This window comes from Bacidia gigantensis, assembly GCF_019456465.1.
Source record: "Bacidia gigantensis strain McMullin 20006 chromosome Unknown contig_244, whole genome shotgun sequence".
Taxonomy (NCBI): Eukaryota; Fungi; Ascomycota; class Lecanoromycetes; order Lecanorales; family Ramalinaceae; genus Bacidia; species Bacidia gigantensis.
The window spans coordinates 788,493-806,686 of record NW_025408600.1 but is presented as its reverse complement, the minus strand read 5'-3'; the positions used below and the strand labels follow the sequence as shown (position 1 = coordinate 806,686).

At 49.3% G+C, this 18,194-nt stretch overlaps 8 protein-coding genes across 8 annotated transcripts; 1 reads left to right on the top strand and 7 right to left on the bottom strand.

Annotated features, from left to right (window-relative positions):
* Window positions 1–242: 242 nt before the first annotated feature.
* Window positions 243–1,100, bottom strand: KY384_004894 (uncharacterized protein; the record flags this gene model as incomplete). The annotated part of the gene is made up of 1 exon (XM_044813397.1): window positions 243–1,100. One exon carries the CDS (start codon window positions 1,098–1,100, stop codon window positions 243–245), a length of 858 nt encoding a protein of 285 aa, XP_044669675.1.
* A 1,365-nt stretch (window positions 1,101–2,465) lies between these two features.
* KY384_004893 (uncharacterized protein) lies at window positions 2,466–3,893 on the bottom strand (the record flags this gene model as incomplete). The annotated part of the gene is made up of 1 exon (XM_044813396.1): window positions 2,466–3,893. The coding sequence occupies one exon, from the start codon at window positions 3,891–3,893 to the stop codon at window positions 2,466–2,468; it is 1,428 nt and encodes a 475-aa protein (XP_044669674.1).
* Window positions 3,894–4,706: 813 nt separating this feature from the next.
* KY384_004892 (uncharacterized protein) lies at window positions 4,707–5,837 on the bottom strand (the record flags this gene model as incomplete). Its single annotated transcript, XM_044813395.1, has 1 exon — window positions 4,707–5,837. The coding sequence occupies one exon, from the start codon at window positions 5,835–5,837 to the stop codon at window positions 4,707–4,709; it is 1,131 nt and encodes a 376-aa protein (XP_044669673.1).
* Window positions 5,838–6,048: 211 nt separating this feature from the next.
* On the top strand, window positions 6,049–7,128 carry KY384_004891 (uncharacterized protein; the record flags this gene model as incomplete). Its single annotated transcript, XM_044813394.1, has 2 exons — window positions 6,049–6,099; window positions 6,154–7,128. The coding sequence occupies 2 exons, from the start codon at window positions 6,049–6,051 to the stop codon at window positions 7,126–7,128; spliced, it is 1,026 nt and encodes a 341-aa protein (XP_044669672.1).
* A 121-nt stretch (window positions 7,129–7,249) lies between these two features.
* KY384_004890 (uncharacterized protein) lies at window positions 7,250–9,235 on the bottom strand (the record flags this gene model as incomplete). Its single annotated transcript, XM_044813393.1, has 1 exon — window positions 7,250–9,235. The coding sequence occupies one exon, from the start codon at window positions 9,233–9,235 to the stop codon at window positions 7,250–7,252; it is 1,986 nt and encodes a 661-aa protein (XP_044669671.1).
* A 4,624-nt stretch (window positions 9,236–13,859) lies between these two features.
* Window positions 13,860–15,057, bottom strand: KY384_004889 (uncharacterized protein; the record flags this gene model as incomplete). Its single annotated transcript, XM_044813392.1, has 2 exons — window positions 13,860–14,755; window positions 14,994–15,057. The coding sequence occupies 2 exons, from the start codon at window positions 15,055–15,057 to the stop codon at window positions 13,860–13,862; spliced, it is 960 nt and encodes a 319-aa protein (XP_044669670.1).
* Window positions 15,058–15,999: 942 nt separating this feature from the next.
* Window positions 16,000–16,452, bottom strand: KY384_004888 (uncharacterized protein; the record flags this gene model as incomplete). Its single annotated transcript, XM_044813391.1, has 2 exons — window positions 16,000–16,152; window positions 16,420–16,452. The coding sequence occupies 2 exons, from the start codon at window positions 16,450–16,452 to the stop codon at window positions 16,000–16,002; spliced, it is 186 nt and encodes a 61-aa protein (XP_044669669.1).
* Window positions 16,453–16,461: 9 nt separating this feature from the next.
* On the bottom strand, window positions 16,462–18,051 carry KY384_004887 (uncharacterized protein; the record flags this gene model as incomplete). The annotated part of the gene is made up of 1 exon (XM_044813390.1): window positions 16,462–18,051. The coding sequence occupies one exon, from the start codon at window positions 18,049–18,051 to the stop codon at window positions 16,462–16,464; it is 1,590 nt and encodes a 529-aa protein (XP_044669668.1).
* Between the last annotated feature and the right edge of the window lie 143 nt (window positions 18,052–18,194).

Below are 18,194 nucleotides of genomic sequence, written 5' to 3'. Positions count from 1 at the left end.
GGCGCTGTGCATGAAGAGCCAAAGAAGGGAGGTCCTATTCAGATGCATGGAACGTCGTGGGGAAGATGAAGACTATACAGCTTGGAATGTACACAAGCACTCTTTGTGAAGCGATCAATTACGTCTTCAGTTCTTCGAAAAAACGACTGAGAAAGGAGGGTTTTATGCCTATACAATCAAGGGGTGCTGGGGAAAGAGCAGGGAAATTGACGCCCTTACGCTCGATGGCTGGAGTTTGATAGTCATATGTTCTCCCGTCTCAAATCATTTACGATCATGTATCTACCAACAGCAATCCATCCCCAACGAAACCATCTCATCTGGCTGCTATGCCCCTTCGTCATCGCGTTCTGCCCATTCCTGTATTCGACAAGGCCACTGATAAAAACGAGACTTGCGGTATCCTCCTTGGATTTCTTCCTTTTGCCATGTATGATACTCCTTGCTGCCCCGATAAACAATGTTGTTGCGCCATCCAGGAAGCTAATATATTTTCTGAGGACGTTGACAGACGATAGTGTGTAGAGTTCCACTGGACTCTTCCACCCCTCCTTTCCTTTCATCAGTCCAGCAATCCAAGATTTTGCGCCATGATATAGACATATATGGTTCGGATGATTTGATACACCTTGCCCATCGAAGGTAATGACTACGTCAACTGTCGTCTTGGGCGGTTGCCCGCTCTTGCCCTTCCCAGCTGCAGGCACAAAGGCAGAAGACAGTACCTGTGCGATCTTCTCCTCCGGCCACGCAATACTCATGCTATCTGGAAAAGCATCGTCTTCCAGTACAAGTACATCAGTTGCTGCTCGTAAGCCCAACAACTTCGCTGAGAGAGCCAATTCCGCTTTTCGCGTCTCTCCTAGCCCGTCCGCATCGCCACTGCTTAGACATAGTATTTTGACATGGTTACCCAGCTCTGGAGCAGTCAATGTAGATAATGTAGGTGAAAAGAACATGGCTTCGTCATCTGGATGCGCGATCAGTAGACAAATACGTTTGTCCCTGAACGTGGGCAAAGATCTGCGGGTCATTTGAGAGGTGTAGAACCAGGCAGTGATGATGAGGATTGGAAATGCGAGAGCCAAGTAGAGCTCCATCGTTTGAATTGAGCGTTGCAAAATGCAACATTACGCATTGAATGAGGAAGTCCATTGGGGGAGGAGTCCTCAATAGATTTTTAGCGGGACAACCCACCAATTGTATTCTATCGCAGACCGAGCACTTATCTTCTTCAACGCAACAACATCAAGATGTCATGAGCAACCGCCGCCAACGACGGGCGCAAGCCCGCTCCTCTCACACTCCGTCTGACTCTACCGAAGACGTCAGCGTCCCTCTCTCACAACCTTCCCGCTCTCCAGCACAATCGAAAACTCTCCTCCAAATAGCCCATGAACGCCAACTCCTCTCCGCGTCAAACCCTACCATCCCACCACCCATCACCCACACAGCAATTCGACCCGATGGCACCCTCTCTCCCAACGCCCCAGAACCCCCAACAGAAACCCCAATCCTCGACACAATCCTCTACAGCACCTCTCTAACCCTCCTCCACCTCACCCTCACCCTCCTAATCCAGAACCAATACTCCAGCGCCCCACCTACATTTGCGTCCCTCCCCCTTTCATCCTCACCCATACCCTCTTCTCGCCGACTCCTTACCTCCTGTGTGCGCTTGTGTGGCTATTACATCCGCTAACCACGCGGGTGGAGAAGGCAGGGAGGCATCGGTATGTGTTAGGCTGGGGAGTGCAAGCATTTTGGGCAGTAGTGGCGACGGGGGCAGGGGGGATGCTGGTCCACACGACCAATAAAGCGGGGTATTTGGCGCATATGGAGCGGGCGCCGGGATTGGGTACGCTGGCGGTCTGGGGCGTGGTGGAGCTGAAGTGGGAGGTTGCCGTTGGGGTACTAGGGGCTGTGGGAATTTGGGGGTGGGTGAAGGGTTATGAGTTTTGGTGACTAGAATGGTCGGGGTAGGAGGGTTCTGGGACGGACTTACTTAAGCGAGGGAAACCTGCGAAAGGGGCGGGAGAGGACAGTGACTAGGACTCGAAGACTAAGAAGAATTGGGGAGTCGCAGCTCGAGAGATGTGTCAAGTAATTGAAGACACGAGAAAAGAAATGAAATAGATGCACGCTGGTACAGCGAGAACAACAGTCGTGTCGGAGATTATCGTTAGCGAAATTGATGAAAATATTAGGACTAGTATTCCCTTATATGTACATCGATCTACTACCACTTTCGAAGCTTAGATCTTCAGGCTTATGCCTATATGTACCCTTTCCCGGACGCCTTCGCTGTAGATACTGGTTCTCCAATGCATGGATTGGTCTGGATGGTTTTCACAAATGCCGCCGGGTGCTTTGCAATGCAAGGTCACATAATCAATATCAATAAAATGAAGGATTCCCGGTGGCAATCGCACGGGACCAATGAATGCACAATGCAATGATAGCTGTCAAGCTCGCCCAGAGGAGCTGTCAACCTCCACAGAATCTCCAAGGTCAAGTTCTTCAATTCGAGGCAGCTGATTGATATCGCCCTGGAATTCACTCAAGTATCCTGGAGGGGAGTGTGGCACATCCTCATAAGGCGGGGGTAGTTCTTCGTCCCAGCTGATTCCCATCCCAGCTCTCTCTGTGACAATAATTTTGAATTGCATACGCAAAACTCTGGCTCCTCCAGTCGGCGTTGCGTATTTAGCTCCCTTCAGCGATACCTGCTCTTCCGAGACAATGATTTCCAGGACCAGGAGATGGGACGATGACAATCCATTTGGAGACTCGACATCACAGACCGGTTGCTTGTTAGTATTTAGTGCGGCTGTGAATTCAATCTCAATCTGTCCGCCAGGAATATCAAAATCTGTCTTCCACCCCTGCTTGATGTCCTCTGTCGCGATCGTCCTGGTGTCCTCATGCAAGACACCCTTCCCTTCGCCCCCAACTTTGTGGGCATGCTTAGAACAAGCGGCACTGACGACACGACTTGTTTCGTCGATTTTCCAGCTCATCTTACGAACGCGCCACCGTTTCTGAGCGTCTTTGAGTGCTGATTCAACCAGTCCTGTGAGCCGCATCTGCACCGGAAAGGAACCTATCGGATGAATGACTGGAGGAAGGACAACGATAGCGCTTAAATTAGTCGGCGGAAACACACGTTGAGCGTTTCGATCTGATCCGGGCATGAGAGCGCGCTGCACAGGCAAGGCATATTCCGTGGCGAATTTATCGCCCAGGGAAGTAGTCGCTTCAGCGCGGAGGAAGTAGTCGATACGACCAAGCTCGCTATGACATGTTGCTGGGAGTTGACCGCTGAGGAGATGGGAGAATGGGAAGTTGTGAGCGCCGACCTTGAACAGGGTTGCTTCGGAGAGAAAGTTCCATTGACGAACATGCGAGATCTTGGTGGTACACTCAGGACAATCTTTGCCCACTGGTTTCCGTGTTGTCATCCTGCCTTGGAGGATCATTTCGTAAGACTGAATGGTGACTTCCGGGTCAGTGACGGTCAGAAGCAACTGGCCAGAGAGCAAGGCACCAGTGCTGTGTGATGGAGAGCCATGGAGAATCAGTGGTGGGGACTCGATCTCTATAGCCAATCTAGCGGGTTTGGCAGGAGCTATCCTGGGGGATGGTTTCGGGCTGGCTTTGCTCTTACTCGCCGGCGATGAAGAACGACCGGGTAGATGGGCGGTCAGGGACTTGCGGACGTCGCGCGAGTGAAGCCTGTCCATGCTACCTCGTGAAAGCGGAGGATCGGCCAGGTCAGTGCGGACGACGTGGTCGAGCTTTTCGGGATCGATGTTACGTTTGGCCGATTTCTTGGTGATGTTGGAGAAGACCGAAGGTCGATTCAAGACGCGGACGCCCGTTGGATGTGGCATTGTGCAGTGTGTGCAGTGTGTGCAGTGTGTGCAGTGTATGCAGTGTGTGCAGTGTATGCAGGCACTTTGGGCTGGCAATGGTAGGCTGGAGATGAAGGAGGGTGGTCCATTATTATTGTACTTGGTTGACGTTGAGTCAGGTCAGCCGGTGATTAATCAAATCCAGTTTGTATCGAGTAATGGTGGAGTAACAGTTTGAGGACCACGTGCCCTCGGTCGCATTATTATTACCTTCAGGCGCCTTTGACTTTTGAATTTGTTGCTGAATTGGGAGCATAAGAGTAAGGTATATTTCCTCATTTCCTCATTTCCTCGGGGACAGTGGCTAGAAGCGGGGCACTCCAGGCGCAAAGTCATGAGTCTGGTGGGTGACGAAAGAAGGCGCAATTCAATCATTTCGTCTTTTCATCGAAGACTAAGGTATTATTCTTATTGAAAGTCTTGATTCGACGGCATGCAGGGTCTAATAAGCTTATGCTATGACTACATGACTACTCATGAGCCTAAATGCCTGGGTCTGCACCCTCATTCGATCATTCGTCCGTGTGTTTACGTAGCAAGAATCCGGGGTAGGGCTCGCCCGCATTAGTGCCTCCCCTCGCTCTTCGTCCTGTACCCTGAGCGTGCCATTGCTCTCAATGAGGTAATGCCACCCAGTATATGGTGGAATCACCATTCCCCAACCATGGCGGAATGGCGTACCCAGGCATCTCAGGCGTCTACGAGTATGTACTTCGGGACCAACTTCGGTGTGAGCATCATTGATCAGAGATTAAGGACCTCTTAATACGTGAAATGTCAATGCCATGTATTTTACGGTAGATCAAGCAGCTTTGTTGCGTTTCCGCCAAGTATCCCATCCACCACTTCGGCCTTCTCAAAGGCTTCTCGGACTGCTTGCACGTTAGTCTTCACACTCATCCACTCCTCCGCTCCAGCCTTTAAGGGTGGAAAGAAGGGGTGATCGGTCCCGAACAAGACTCGATCTCTGCCAACGACGTCGGCGGCCGCTTGCACCGCGCTGGCAGAGTAGACCACTGCATCAACCCAGACATTCGTTGTCAAGACCTCTTGCAGGCTTCGTTCCGGTCCTCCGACCCGCGTCCCATCCATGTCATGATAGAGCCTTTCGTGTTCGATACAACTACTGATTCTCCCTGCAAGAAACGGGATTGTTGCTCCCGCGTGCGCGATGAGGATTTTGAGGCGCGGAAAGCGGTCGAATACTCCACTCACATACATACGGGTGAATGATATGGTAGTCTCCAGCGGAAAACCTAACGAGAGGTGTAGAACATGACCAGACTCGTGTGCTCTGGGACCATATACCGTGCTAGGTAATCCATAGTGCGGGTGGAGAAATACTAATGTTTGACTTTGCTGAAGAGTGGCGTATACTTCCTCGAGAGCTGGGTCATCGAGACCTTGACCGAGACCAGACGTGCCGATAATGACACCTTTGACATGCGGTGAGCCGCCGAGCGACTGAATTGCCTCGCAGATCTGAGGTGGAGGGGCTGAAAGAGGCAAGGCGCCGAAGGTATACAACCTTCCCTCACTGGAAGCACAAACCTCCTCAAGCTCCTGATTGATGGTCAGCGCCCACTTGGGGCCCTCAGAGGCGGGGAGAAAATCAAGCCATGGATTTGCGAGGCTGAGAATACTTTTCCCTATGCCATGCACATCCATGAACTCCAGTATTTCAGGCACAGAAGAGTACCCGGAGTCAAGTGGACGACCACGCTTGGCTGGTGGTATCCTTTGGTCATTGTCAGATGGTAAAATGATCAGTCGAGGTGAGGGAGAATCTGAATGAGTTGAGTCCTCATCCCCTTCGTGATTCGGTAGATCGAGAAGATACGGCACTTGCTTGCGAGAGCGGAGTAGTCGAAGGTAAGCTGGAGGGTAGATGTGGGTATGAACGTCTATCAAAGTAGACTTCATGTTACAATTGTAGTGCGCTTATCGGGTGGGACCGACCGGGCTTTTCAGCACGTGGTGGAGAGATAACAGTACCTGAGGTGTTGAGCGACGGGTCTGGTGGTGGGGGAGAGAGATCGATAAGCCAACGGAGCCCCACCAAGCTCAAGAATCATCCATCAGCAAAGAGTCAGACCTCAGAGAAGACAACTCTACAGATCTCAAATATTGAAACATGGCACCAATGATTGACAAGCAAAATGCGAAGAACAATGCGTCGCTGCCTGTAAGCGTTCTGACGAACGTGTCCACTCCTGCGGTTCATTGATGCAGAAGCCAGCTCATACCCCTCCAACCTCTCCTTGAGTCCTCACCAGCCACCGCAGACATAGCCAACGGTCTGCTTTCAGCCTTTCAAACAGAGGGCTTTCTCTACTTGACGGACTTTCAATCTGTCATTCCTCCTGAAATGATTGAAAAAGTCTTTACTCAGTCCGCTGGGTTCTTCGCACTCCCACTGAAAACAAAGAATGTATTGGAATGGTCCGGACCTCGTGCAAATCGTGGCTACTCCAGCCTCGGGCAAGAAAAGAACAGCCTCGCTTCCACCAAGGAGGGCGTAGGTATTGAGCGCGAAGAGATCGGAGACGATCTCAAGGAGAGCTTTGAGATTGGCAGAGAGAAGGAAGAAGGCTGTCCCAATCTGTGGCCTGTCAACGGATGGGACGAGGCGTTCATATTCAGAAGCACCATGCAAGACTTTTTTATGCGCTGCAAGGAGATACACAAGCTTCTCATGCGGGGTGTTGCCCTCGCGATGGGACTGAATGAAGCTTTTTTCGACGGTTTTGTGAGAACAGGAGATAATACTCTTCGACTATTACACTACCCTGAGGTTGCTCCTGGCGGCTTCGCCGGAGGTAAAAGGGTGAGGGCTGGCGCACACAGTGATTATGGAAGTATCACCCTCCTATTCCAGGACTCACGAGGGGGTCTCCAGGTGGAGCACCCGAGCGGAGGCTGGCTCAACGTGGCACCGATTGAAGGCACAATTGTTGTCAATGCGGGAGACCTGCTCACTAGATGGACTAACGACCTTATCAGGAGCACCAAACACCAAGTTGTAGAACCCCCGTCTCCTCGTCCTGATGGCGGCCATCCAGCCAGGTATTCGATAGCTTACTTTTGTAATCCAGACTTTGATCGAAATATCGAAGTGCTCCCGGGTACCTGGGAGGGTGAGAAGGGTGGTAAAAAGTATACCTCGGTCAACAGCGGCGACTATCTAGTGCAACGGCTGAGCGCAACGTACTGAGATAAAAGTTGCCTGGTGGAGTCAAATGTCAGTCTAACCAGTAGCTTCACACCTTGAATCGAAGCAATTGTAGATAGTGCTTGATCACAGATTCCGTAAAAGGCACTTGGCGGCTACGTCCTCAATCGGAAGATAGCCAATTGGGTGTTTCATCTTTGTGTATGACAAGCCTGCTCCTTGCAATCTCTTCAGCCTTTTGCCGTCCTTGTTCTATGTACAATCCCGATATCGAGGATGATTCTGTATCCCGTAGCTCGACAAAGCCAGTTTTTATGGCGTACTTAATGCCTTCGAGTGGTCGATAACGCCAGAATAGATCAACAACATCAGGAAGCAGCTGTCTTTGCCACATTTGAATCTGGCTGGTACGATCAGCACGATACCAACGCTGTCCACTCAGAAGCAAAAGAAACCAATTGTGGACAGACGCGAAAGAAGCGAAAACATCATCCCTTAGTCGGAGCGCCTCTTGCCGTTGTTGCTCGCTTGGTCGCTCTGGCATCTTTCTGTTGAAGTCTACAAATCGCTGGTGTTCTCGATGGTAGAGTTCTAGGCCTAAGGTAATGTATTTGAGCATTGGAGACAAGCAACAATTCCTCGCGAGACTTCGAATAAGCCGGTCAAGCATATGTAATGTCGGCTCGCAATTGTAGGGCTCACCGGTTAGCACTTTGAACATATCCTCAACTGCTGGAGGGGCAAGTTGTCCACTCTGCGCACCATCAAATTTCCGGTTTTTATATCGTTTAGTCGAAAGCATGTAAGCGCATTCAAGAAGTTCCGCCCAAATGGCTGTATCAATAAGCAATGCATATTTTTCAGAAAACTGACCCACGGCGCGTAGGGCTTTCGGTAGGTCGTTGTTGCTGCCAAAAGCGTGGGCGATGATGAAGAGCAAGCTTTGGTTGGGGTAGAAAGGCGAACTTTGTGGCATGCTGCTGGGTTCGACATAGACTTCAGAGCTGGTGGCGTCGACGTCCACGTCCCAGATACTATGAAGAGTTGCTTTGACGCCTTGTAGGTTCCCTTCTCGTGCTAGAGCTGTAATCAAATGCCCATATGATGTACTATCGGGCATCACACCCGCGTCTACCATGTGCGTAAACATTTGGGTCACCTCTTCTTTCAACCCACCAGGCCCAACACAATGGGGGTTGATTTCGATGCCGCCATGAATGCGGCGCAACTCGCCTTTGGTCCTGTTCTTTTGGTGGAACGGTATAACGCGCAAACGTTGGCGTTCATCGGGGTACCATGCATCGGACCACGACTTGGCCTCAAAGTAATAATTGTAGCATGCTAGATCAGGCTTCACATTTCGAGATAGCATGTCGCGTATTGCTATCGAGGCGCCAACGCCATCATATGCACCTCGTGCAAATTTCAGTATTTGAGCGTACTCTCTCGTTGACAGGGTACGTCCACTTTCAACTCGGCTCTTCCAAAGCCTAGCAAATACCATCTTCCTTCGCTCGATCTCTCGACTTTTTCGATGAACTCGACCACCCAAAAGCCCATAATGTTTCACATATCGTTCTGCAAAAATACTTCGGAAGGGAATAAATTCTTCCCAGGTTTCTGATCGTCGTAGAATTTCAAGATAGGTTGACGTAGGAATTGAGTCAGCAATGTTGGCATGCTGCAGGATTTCGTAGATGTTCTCAAGTAGATTGTAATCATCTTTCTTAGCAAGCACATTTCTGATCGCATGTAGGCCTTCTTCGACGGTAAGCTGGCGTTGTCCATCCCGCTTGAGGGCAGAACCAGAGTCTTCGTTGAGGTCTTTCCTTTCAACGAATTGATCCACCGCAGGACCCTCCAGCGCTGAAGCTCTTGTTGTTCTGGAAAAATCATGCTGCAAAGGAGACCCTGATGCCGTCACTGTCTGTAAAGGGTCTGTTCTGGGTGTCGTCTTCTCCTTGATTTGTGGAAAGCTGTGCAAACTTTTGGTTTCGGATCCATAAGACTCGTCCTGAGCTGCTTTCTGCTCATTGAAAGCAGAATATTCATCAGGATGCGCAGGCAAAACGGTGTGTTGGAATCTGCAATTTCTCACTTTGCGCAAGCACCGGTTTGAAAATCTAGGCCAAGGTAGAGTATAGAGCATCAACTCTTCTCAAAGATTGAATATTTTCATGAAGAAAGCGTGACAGCGTTGCATGTGTATAAAGGACGCCGAAATATGCGCATATATGATAAATTCTACGTGGGGACGTAGCGGCCGCTCGGTAAGAAAATTCGTCCGAGGGTTCTATCCACCTCTGGGTGTGTTCTTACTAATACTTACGATTATTTTTGTGACAGATTTCGGCGAATTTGATTGTGTAGAAATCTCGGAGAATGGACTGATCTCACTGGAAATCAACAGACGGAACAGCTGCCAACGAACACGTGTCCATTTACAGAAAGCAACACGCTATGAGCACCAGCTAAGATCTCGACGAGTACTGATGCTCATTCTCGTGGCGCTGATATCACATGGCTTCTTCAAGCGAGGCTCACGACATCGTCTTGTTGTCAAGCTGTCTCGTTTACACTGACCGTATTGCAAATTTGTCTTGCCTTTCGCTCCCCAAATCGCTTCTCAAGAAACCCGATACCTCCTTCATGACCTAAGCTCTTCCATACTACTGGAAGCGCCACAGCTATGTATTCCAATTATTTGCTTTCATTTTCAAGACATGGCAAGACGTCTATGAGCGTACTGTAAGCTGCCATTGTACAAGCTCCGCCCCTAGTGGCAAGGTATAGCAGCACATATGGGACACTGCAACAAACAAGTCTGGCGGCAAGACTGGGACAGCAAGACAGCGGTAGCGAAGGATACTGAAGAATCTCAACAGGACCAAGAGTCTTAGTCGCAGCGTCCTTCCAATGATCCTGTAGCGTGCTAAAATAAAGTAGGTATGTTTTTCGCACAATTATAGGTCTGACAATTGAAGCAGCGAGCTTTACAGGTGTACTAGATATTTTCTCAAGCCATGTGGAGAGTGATAGGGCCAGTATGTATCAGGATTATTTTTCACCAGTCCATTCTCCATGATTGCAATGAGCTGCAACGTTTATCAACACGTCCCGAGTTCCAGTGAATGTGACTAGAAAGGCTCCTCCGCTAAAATCGAGCTCTGTTAGGCTGCGGCGGTCTTGATGGTATTTAGGTCTTCTGAGAGCCCTGAGTAACGCAGCTAATGTCTAGTGGATGCGTAAAGAGCGACTTGGGTGGTAAGCATATAGTCCAGTGAGCTTCAAGCCAATCTTTGAGCTCCAAAAAGGTCCGCTTCTGCTGCTTCGTTGCTATTGCAATCTATTGATTGGGTTGGCCGGGTTGCCTTTGAAATATTTGTTTTGATCGTGACGAGGGTCACGAAAAAGAGCGGTGAAAAGACATAGATCATCAAATAAAATAGTCATATTGATGTTGCTGAGAGTTTCAATCTAGTATTAAGGCTCTCGCACCTTCCAAAATACGTAGCTCGTCCAAAGAGTGGTATTGCAACGATTCTCGAGACTCAATCAAGCAAGAAAATCCCGAGAAAAAGAAACGTGAGCAAGAGCGCTATCGGAGGAGGTGATCGCAATTCCCGAAGGAGGATGGAGTCAGATCCATCGTCAGACTCTCTCGGTCCGTGCAACTGACAGATTGGGTTCACCAACGCGCTTACTTCACACAGGAAGAGGGCAAATATCGACACGATGATTGGCATCAACGACTTTTTGTCACATTCTTTCAATAGTTCCGCCAATGCAGACCATAAAGATGCAAACCAGACCAACACACATCACGTTGGTGGTGAGATTGACGGAAGTACATGGCGGCCAAGACACCGACGGCTGTCCACGTACCGGCGAGCAATCGAACAGCAATAGAGATAAGGTCCACTCCAACAGGCTCAAGGGATTCTTGAAGAGAAAGCTACGACAGACTTGACCACCAGATACAGAAAACCGTAGCTCTGAAAGAAATGAAGGGGGTTTGTTTGCCCTCCTCAAAGTCTGTGCAACTCGTGGAAAGGCATTACCATTTACCATTGGTTGAGAAACGAAGAGCCGCGCCCGTTGTTCGGCCAACTTTCGTTGTGGGGACTGCTAGATCTGACTTGGAGCCCTGGCAAACAAATCCTGAGGTCCGGCGTCCAGTACATGTCGGTTTAGACTTGTCTATTGCTTCAACAGGTTTTATGACTCACAGACAGTAGCCACACCAATGACATGTAATTTTGCGTCTCCGATATGTGATACAGCCTTCACTAGGACCTCGATTGCCCACCTTTAGTGTGCTGCTTGTACAACGACGGTTCGCTGTGATGAAAGCCTCCTTGGCTCAAGTAAAGTATTGCCTCGCTAAGAGTGCGCAACGAAAATTCCCAGTACAAGCACTCGAGCAATATCAGAGGGCATTTCTCTTTTTACGTTCTAAGCTGTCATTATCAATAATAGGAAAGTCTGCAAGTTTGAGGCTCAGCCCAGCCTTCAATAGGTACGCTTGCTTACAGCGACTGAGATTGCTCGAGGGTCGGTTACTGCACGTTTGGGAGATGCGATAAAAGTATGCGAGTATTCGTTCCAGACCGTACGCAACCTCTTTATCTTGTGAAGGGGGCTGGAAATACAAACGCGCAAACGAGGCGGTGAGCGACGTTTCCCGAAGGTTACAGAGATCGATGACACGGTGCTGTACCGGAAATACGAGCGATGCGTAGCAGACAAAGAGTCCCGTGGAGACTTGACGAAAAAAAGTCCTACTGTGGCTGGAATGAAAGCAGTCAGCGATATCGAATCTTGGCCCTCTGTCGACTAACAGCGCCGAACTCTTGAGAAGCTCATTTGGTGCCGGTCTATGAATAATGAACTCGGTCACTATGATCAAGGTTGTCCGCTAAGCTTCAAAGCTCCTTCTTAGAACCCCAGTGTAGCATGGGGGGTGCTTGAGTAAAAGCACCTTCTACAATGCGGAAGATCCTTCCTATTAATATGAGCCCTATTCAGCAATGATGACATCCTCTTGCGTGAGCCTTGCCATTGGAGCGTGTTCTTAAAAACGCAAATACAATTCTTCAAATCTTACTGCTTCGACGGGACCCATCTCTCTGCGTCACCAATCCGATCACAAGTCAAACCTGAAGACCCTGGATTTGTGAAGCCCCTCTCCGTCTGCTTTTCGTAACTCACTTGTCTTAGCCTGTTACTTTCCCTTGGCGTCAATGCTGAATAGATCTCGACGCCAACAAGATGAATGATCAAAGCAAGCCAAAAGGGCCATTCCAAAAATCATATCAAGACTTGGTGCGATCTGCTCCCCTCGTCCCCTTTTGAGAGTTGCATACACAACGGCCTTATCCCAGCCGTGGTTGAATTGCAAAGGGGATACCAGTCTTTAAATTGATCGTTGCTTTAGAATATCTGGATGATTTCATTGCAACACATGCTAGTGTCATAAGAACCAATTCTGGATTTTATGAGCGCCGAGAAGATTATTATGATACGGAGCGTGATGATAGTCCCCACGTAGAACATCGTTCTCAACATCCATGCTCGATGCTGATCGACCTGTAGGCGCTCAATGTTGTAGTAGGCAAGCGATACGCCACTAGTAGTCAAAACAGCGAGCGTGCCAACTCCCGCCTAGGTCTCGATCGACCCACCAAAAGAGCGTCGAGCGATCATGAGGGCCCCAATACTGCTGATATAGAGGAGAGTAACAACGGCATATCTATTGATACGGTGAAAGGGAAGTAAGTTGTGGCGAATGACAGGAACAAACTGCCAGACCATCAAAAATCCTGCGGGAAGGACGGCCCCAAAGTGCATGGTGATACCGACTCTGTAGTGTCCTCCCTGAAACCAGTACCACCTGGTGCCATTGGCCAGGTGCCGAGCTATTGGCGAAGCTGCTCTTGGCCGAGCCAGCTATGTTCAGGTAGGAGATACGTGCAAATGTGAAGCCCCGCATTGCCCCTGCGAAGATGACGACTAGAAAGGTCAATAATGAGCCATAGCGATGTGCCTTTTACACACACAAAGCAGGAAGATATATCCGCTTCGAAATCCAAGATGGTGATAGACCTTGCGCCATGTTGAACACGTGAGCGAAGAGTCAAGGTAGAGGCTTTCCAAAGGAGTCAAGACCGAGAATTGAGCAGACGACAGCGAGTTCCTGATTACTGCGGAACACTTGGGGGGGGGCTTAAAAACACATAAACAATGGGGATGAACGGCAGTGTAACGCAGGATCTTGGGTCTTGCACAACATGCGATGCCGTGAAAAGGCATTGAGAGTCAAGCTAACACAACTTTCCAGGCATGCAGCCATCGGAAATCACACTTGACTTTTCGTCAGGACCGCTTGTCGTAACATATCATGCACGCTGTCTTTTGGGTGTAGGAATACGAAGAATGATATCATAAAGCTCCTTCTGACTCGAGGGCCTGCTAAGTCAGTCACCAGAGTCGGCAAGTCCAAGTTGGAACCTGCTCTGTGAACCAGATCCTGTACGTGATCCGAGAGCTGAAGCGCCTCCACTCTCGTCCCACTAGCATCAATAGGCAGGTGTGAAAAAGAAGGCACAATCAATCTCAGCGATAATGAGCTGTCTTGAGAGTTTTCGAATTTCAAAAGACACCATCGTTTTCAAAGCAGAGCAGCTTCACTAGTCATACTTTGCCGTGAAGTCTCAGAAGACTTCTCCAAGCTCGATTTATCTTTCTGTCTATACCCGGTGATTCCAAGACTTTCAATTTTCAGCCGAGTTCGCCGCGTCGAGGATTTGATTGCGGCCTTCCTCTGGTATAGCTTCGTTGACGTAGACACCCAAAACATCCCAACCCAGGATACGCCAAACCTCCTTTTTGAAGTTCGTCCTTGAATCTTCCGAGTTCCGGCTGGGCTGCGACTCTGGCAAGTTGGCTTCTGGCGCAGGCTGCTTGTGCAAAAACGGTTCGAAATCTTTTGTGCCTTCTTCGCCGAAGACAGCCTTGATGAGAGTATGCTGCAATTTGATCCACAAAGGCCTTGACAAATTACACGGAGGCGGCCGTGTCAACTTTGTCGTAGCTGCAATAGCCTTCATATCACAAGGTGCTCGCTGAGGAAACTTTGCCGCAACTTCGATCAACTTCTCCAGCAACCAGATCAGGTAAGGGGCTTGAGACTTAAGATTTTCATGGTTGCTCACACCTGTGCCGTCTACTTGTGCCTGCGCTGTTTCTTCCGGCTCAACCGTCGGAAAGTCGTCATCGTCCCACATCGCCCAATCAAGACGTTGACCGACTATCTTGAGGAGATGGAACAGCGTTCCTTCCAATATCTCCTCATGCCCCTTCATATTTGGCTGTAGGCATCTGAGCATTGCTACAGAAATTGAACAAAGTTTTGCTGTGCTCTTCTGGCGATGAAGCAATTCGTGAGATGCTGACAGAGGAAAGGTAAGACGAATGCTGTTTGATGTAGCCACACGATTCACTTGGGTGACTGTGCTTGTTTCAGATTCTGCGACTGATGTGCTGACGGTGGCCTCAAAAAGCGATCTGAATACTTGAATCATGTCGTAGATGGAGACTGATAACAAAGATTCGTCCGCTGCAAACCTCTCCATGGAAAGCAAAATTTTGGGATAAAAATTGGTCATCGCTGCTAATTTCTGAAGCGGAAGTTGCTGCATGCCATTCGTCGATACCTGGTCCGCCGCTACGACTTGGCCAATTAATAGCCGTATACCATGCAGCAAATGGCTATTAGTTGAACACAGGTTTCTGGGCGAGGTAGCATTGTTGTTGAGTGATTGCTGTAGAAGAAACAAGGAATCTAGGCAAGCGTCACCTCGTGAATGAGCATCAGGCCCCACTTTTCGTAGTGGCTACCCTCTTACCGATCCTATCGGCCTCGATTTCACTGTGGTCAGGTTCCTGCCCATAGTTGAGAATGCGACACATTTTTCGATGCTTGAGCTCGTTGAGACCAACCTCGTCTGTCAAAGATACTGTGACTGGTCGAGTCTGCTTAGGACTCGACCTTTTTCTTTTTCTCCTCGAATTTGGTGCGTGGGGTGTAGTGGGATTGCGAGGCTCGTGATCCTCTGCCGCCGAATCATGCACTACAATCTGAGAGAGTTGCATGACTCGCACATCCTCAGCTCTCTTGGAGGCCTCAAGCCAAAATACGTCTTCGTTGACAAATCTGTCAGTGGTGACAGACTCTGATCGCCGACCATCGACAATACAAGACCGAAGCGACGCAAGATAGTCTTATTTAATGTTAGCGCAATATTCAGTGACATGCTGGCTGTCCGTTTGACTTGCCTTCGAGTGACCATGAAGGTGGCTTGGATTTTCCAAGCAACAGAGCGATTAGCAATTGATGAAGCGCTACTTTGTCGAGACATGACGAGGGCGAATCTATATGAGCAGAAGTAGGATGCACAGTTGCCATGTAGAGATCATGCAGCGCCAGGAAGGGCTACCTTTTGTCATCACGATCGAGTGACGAAAAAGAGTGGCGGCAACTAGCCGCGCATCCCTCATTGCATTTTCAAGATGCACTACCATGGGCTTTGCCCATACTGAGAACGTTCGAGCATCAATATGCTGGCGATCGATTGCACACGTCCAATCCGTGTGCTTCGAAACAAGTTTGCCCCAAGTTGGATACATGCGCAGCTGCACCGTCCTGGGTTCCTGAATAGCTATGCTTGCCTTCTAGTCGCTGATAACATCATGCACTTCTCACTGGACACTTTGATTTTGTGACTGGTAGAACTACTCAATCCATTCATTCCAGGGTGTCACCGCCTGATCAGTGGCGATAGCCGTTGTCAAGCGCGAGGTGTCATTGGAGACCTAAGTGATCATCTTGACCGCTTGTATCATAGCAATTGCCTATCCACTTGAGGTTCTCGGTGGTAAGGCAAGTATATCTGTGTCAATCAACCTTGTTTCGACTTCTGCTGTCTGAGCTCCCTGGCTTTCCTTGTCTGGGAGATCGTCCTCTTTTGCCATTTCTTGACCAACACATAGCGTATGGAATCTTGCCTATATCAAGTCTTAGCAGCAAGACCGATTGAGAGTTCATCCGTATGGGCTTACATAAGCCATAAAGCAACCACAAAACATACCGGAATCGCAATCTTCCAGAAGTATCTAGCCACAGTCAGCGATAACCACATTGAGCAAGGGCGAGAGTGATGCTTACGCATCAGAGTTATTATGAGCCCCTGCACAGATGCCTTTGCATTAGCCTTGCTCGATGAAAACGGATATATGCAAGGCCAGTGGTGAGAACGATGGGCACGAACGGACAGATGTGGAAAGTGAGGAGACCCACACGGGCATACTAAAGCATCAAGACATACCTGTGAAGTCCTCGAAATTCATTCCGAAGTAGCCAGTGAGGAAAGTCAACGGTAGAAAAAGGATGGTCACAAGCGTCAGTTGTTTCATACTTTCATTCTGACGGGCACTATTCGTGTTGAAGATCAAATCAATCATGTTGTCTGCAGATCTCCTCATCTGATCCACTCCATCCATCAGCAAGACGCAATGGTCCTCTACGTCACGGAAATATATTTGAGCTGTTGCACTGATCGTGACACTAGAACTGATGCGTCCTGATCTCCCTGTGAGGCCAGGGGTGCCGACAGGCTCTGGCTTGTGGTCTCGCAAAGCGTTCACAAGGTTGACAATAGGGGAAATATTGCTCCTGAAGCTGACGATCTCCGATGTGAGAACATAGAGGGCTGAGGCATGTCTTACATCAGCTTCGGTCAGGACGTTGAGCTCTAATTCGCCTGCGACATCTTGATAAGCAGTGGCGACGGGGATGGAGAGATCAATGATAGCATCAATGATAGCCTGACAAATCATACTTGCGTCACTGGATCGCCTTAGAATGGTTTCCGGTGTATTAAGTCGCCGGATAAGAGGAGTCTCAACGTCATCAGCCGAGCTTTCAAAGAATGAGATGACAGTATTGTCCGAAGTGAGAAAGATGGACACCTGTTCGACGCCAACCGCTAGTCTTTTAGGCGCTAACGCCGAGTGCTTCTCCATATAATCAATTCGTTCTTGATTTGGTCCACCTAGATACCGCTGCAGAGTCCGCGTCTTGTTCGTGGCAGTCCGTGGCCTAGGGGTAATGCAATCTTGAAGTGAGCCATTACTCGTGTGTTCAAGTTTCGAAACAACAGGTCCCGACTCGCATTTTGCTTCCCTCCTCCTCCAGCTGCTGGGCCACCACCTACGCTTCCCTCTCTTCTGCCTCTGTTTTCTCCCAGAATCCCTCAGCTCTTTGTCATCCTTCTCAGCCTCCGATGAGTCAGAATCAGGATTGGAGTCAGCGTTGTAATGAATGAGCTTTTGAAGGGGCAGGACTATGAACGTATGATCGGAGTACCAATCTGCTTTCGTTCTATTCCTTGGGTTCATGAGATCTTCAATGGCTAGCCTATGTAAGTATCTGTCCTTTCCAAGGATTTCTATAACATCCCAGCTCAAGCCATTGACATTGATCCATCTGCAATCTGACCAGACAGGGCGCGGATTGGTTAGAAAGTTGGCCAAAGTGCAGTTGTCTAGGTGATGTAGCTTCATATCATCTTGGGCAAAATCGACAATCGTGATCTCACATTCCTCGTGAATCTGAAGGAGGCTAGACCGCGGCTGACCGCCAGAAGACACATCTATGCCAGGTTCTGAGCCTGGGAGCCATTCTTGACCTCGTCGATCGGGCCGATATGTCTTGGCCGTGTTAGAGCGAGCGACCTTTCGAAAACGGACCGAATCGGTAGGTGATACTGGAGATACGGCTTCTATCTTCTCGGTGGACGTTGGAAGCGATTGCGCCTCTAAGTCGAGATGCGTCGGCCTCAAGGGGCTTGTCTTGAGCTCGGTAGGTTGCCCTCCTGTCGCATAGTCGCGAGCCTGGGACGACATCCCTGCGAGTAAAAGCTTGGGACAGGTCGGTCCTCATTACAGTATATGACTTGAAGCGTTTGCTCTCTTCTTGCTGCACGCGTAAATCAAACATTTTGTGTGAACCAATCTCGATCTCATCTCAAACTCAAAGCATGCACGCC